General features: G+C 44.5%; 1 protein-coding gene across 1 annotated transcript; it reads right to left on the reverse strand.

Moving 5' to 3' along the window:
* Positions 1 to 165: 165 nt before the first annotated feature.
* Positions 166 to 651, reverse strand: GUITHDRAFT_122968 (hypothetical protein; the record flags this gene model as incomplete). Its single annotated transcript, XM_005817741.1, has 1 exon — positions 166 to 651. One exon carries the CDS (start codon positions 649 to 651, stop codon positions 166 to 168), a length of 486 nt encoding a protein of 161 aa, XP_005817798.1.
* Between the last annotated feature and the right edge of the window lie 256 nt (positions 652 to 907).

Genomic DNA, 907 nt, shown 5'->3' on the forward strand with positions numbered 1-907 from the left:
TTTCAAAGTCGATGGGTTTGATTTCCACGACGCGTTAGGATATCATGCAGCAGATCTTTATCGGGAACGTAGTGCAAGTTCATGATATTCTGTCTTTCCATGAGCTCCTGAACTCCTTGGTGAGAACTTCCTTTCTGTTGACATAGAGCCATTGCAAAAGACGTATCATGGAGCTGGTATACATCTTCTGCTCTTCTTCGATATCGTATTCTCGCGGATAGCTTCCACTGATGCTTCGAGCGCTGCTTCGTCTTGTACGCGTAAGTTGTCCCACAGAGCAGACTCAGCTTCTGTAGAAGAACGTTTTCTCTTTGGTCGTGCATTGTTGGGTCTTGCAGCAGCAGTGGGATTTTGAAACATCGAGCTTGGTCCCTCCATCCCATCATCTAATTGTGACGTGCAAGATGACACTGACATGCCATCTCCTTCCGATTCGTCAATTGCTATCGCTGACTGCACATCATCGCTGGGAGGAGGCGGCGATTGACAACCACAAAATCCAGGATCCTCACTTCGAAAACTGGCACATACTGCATGAAAGTTGCCACCACATTTCCGGCACTTATGTCCAGTCCCAGTCGCAGGGTTGCATGGAGCTCCCTGTATTCGACATTCGCGTCCAAACAGGCATTCTCCGCTAGTTTCCGCCATTTCGTACTTTTTGTTGTACCGGGATCAAAGACTTTTGGCCGTACAATATTGGTACAAAATAAAAACATAAAAGATTTGTTATCAAATAGATATCGACCAGAATTCACTCAAAAACTATTTATTGGTACTAATATTGGGTACTATAGTTGAAGCGGACATCGGTCCATATCAAATCTCAAAGTAAATACACCCGATGCAATGTATATTTTGTACCCCATCATTTGTACTCTCCTGAACTTGACCGGTACTCTGTAGA

The sequence above is a fragment of the Guillardia theta genome (genome assembly GCF_000315625.1).
Source record: "Guillardia theta CCMP2712 unplaced genomic scaffold GUITHscaffold_611, whole genome shotgun sequence".
In the NCBI taxonomy this organism is placed as follows: Eukaryota; class Cryptophyceae; order Pyrenomonadales; family Geminigeraceae; genus Guillardia; species Guillardia theta.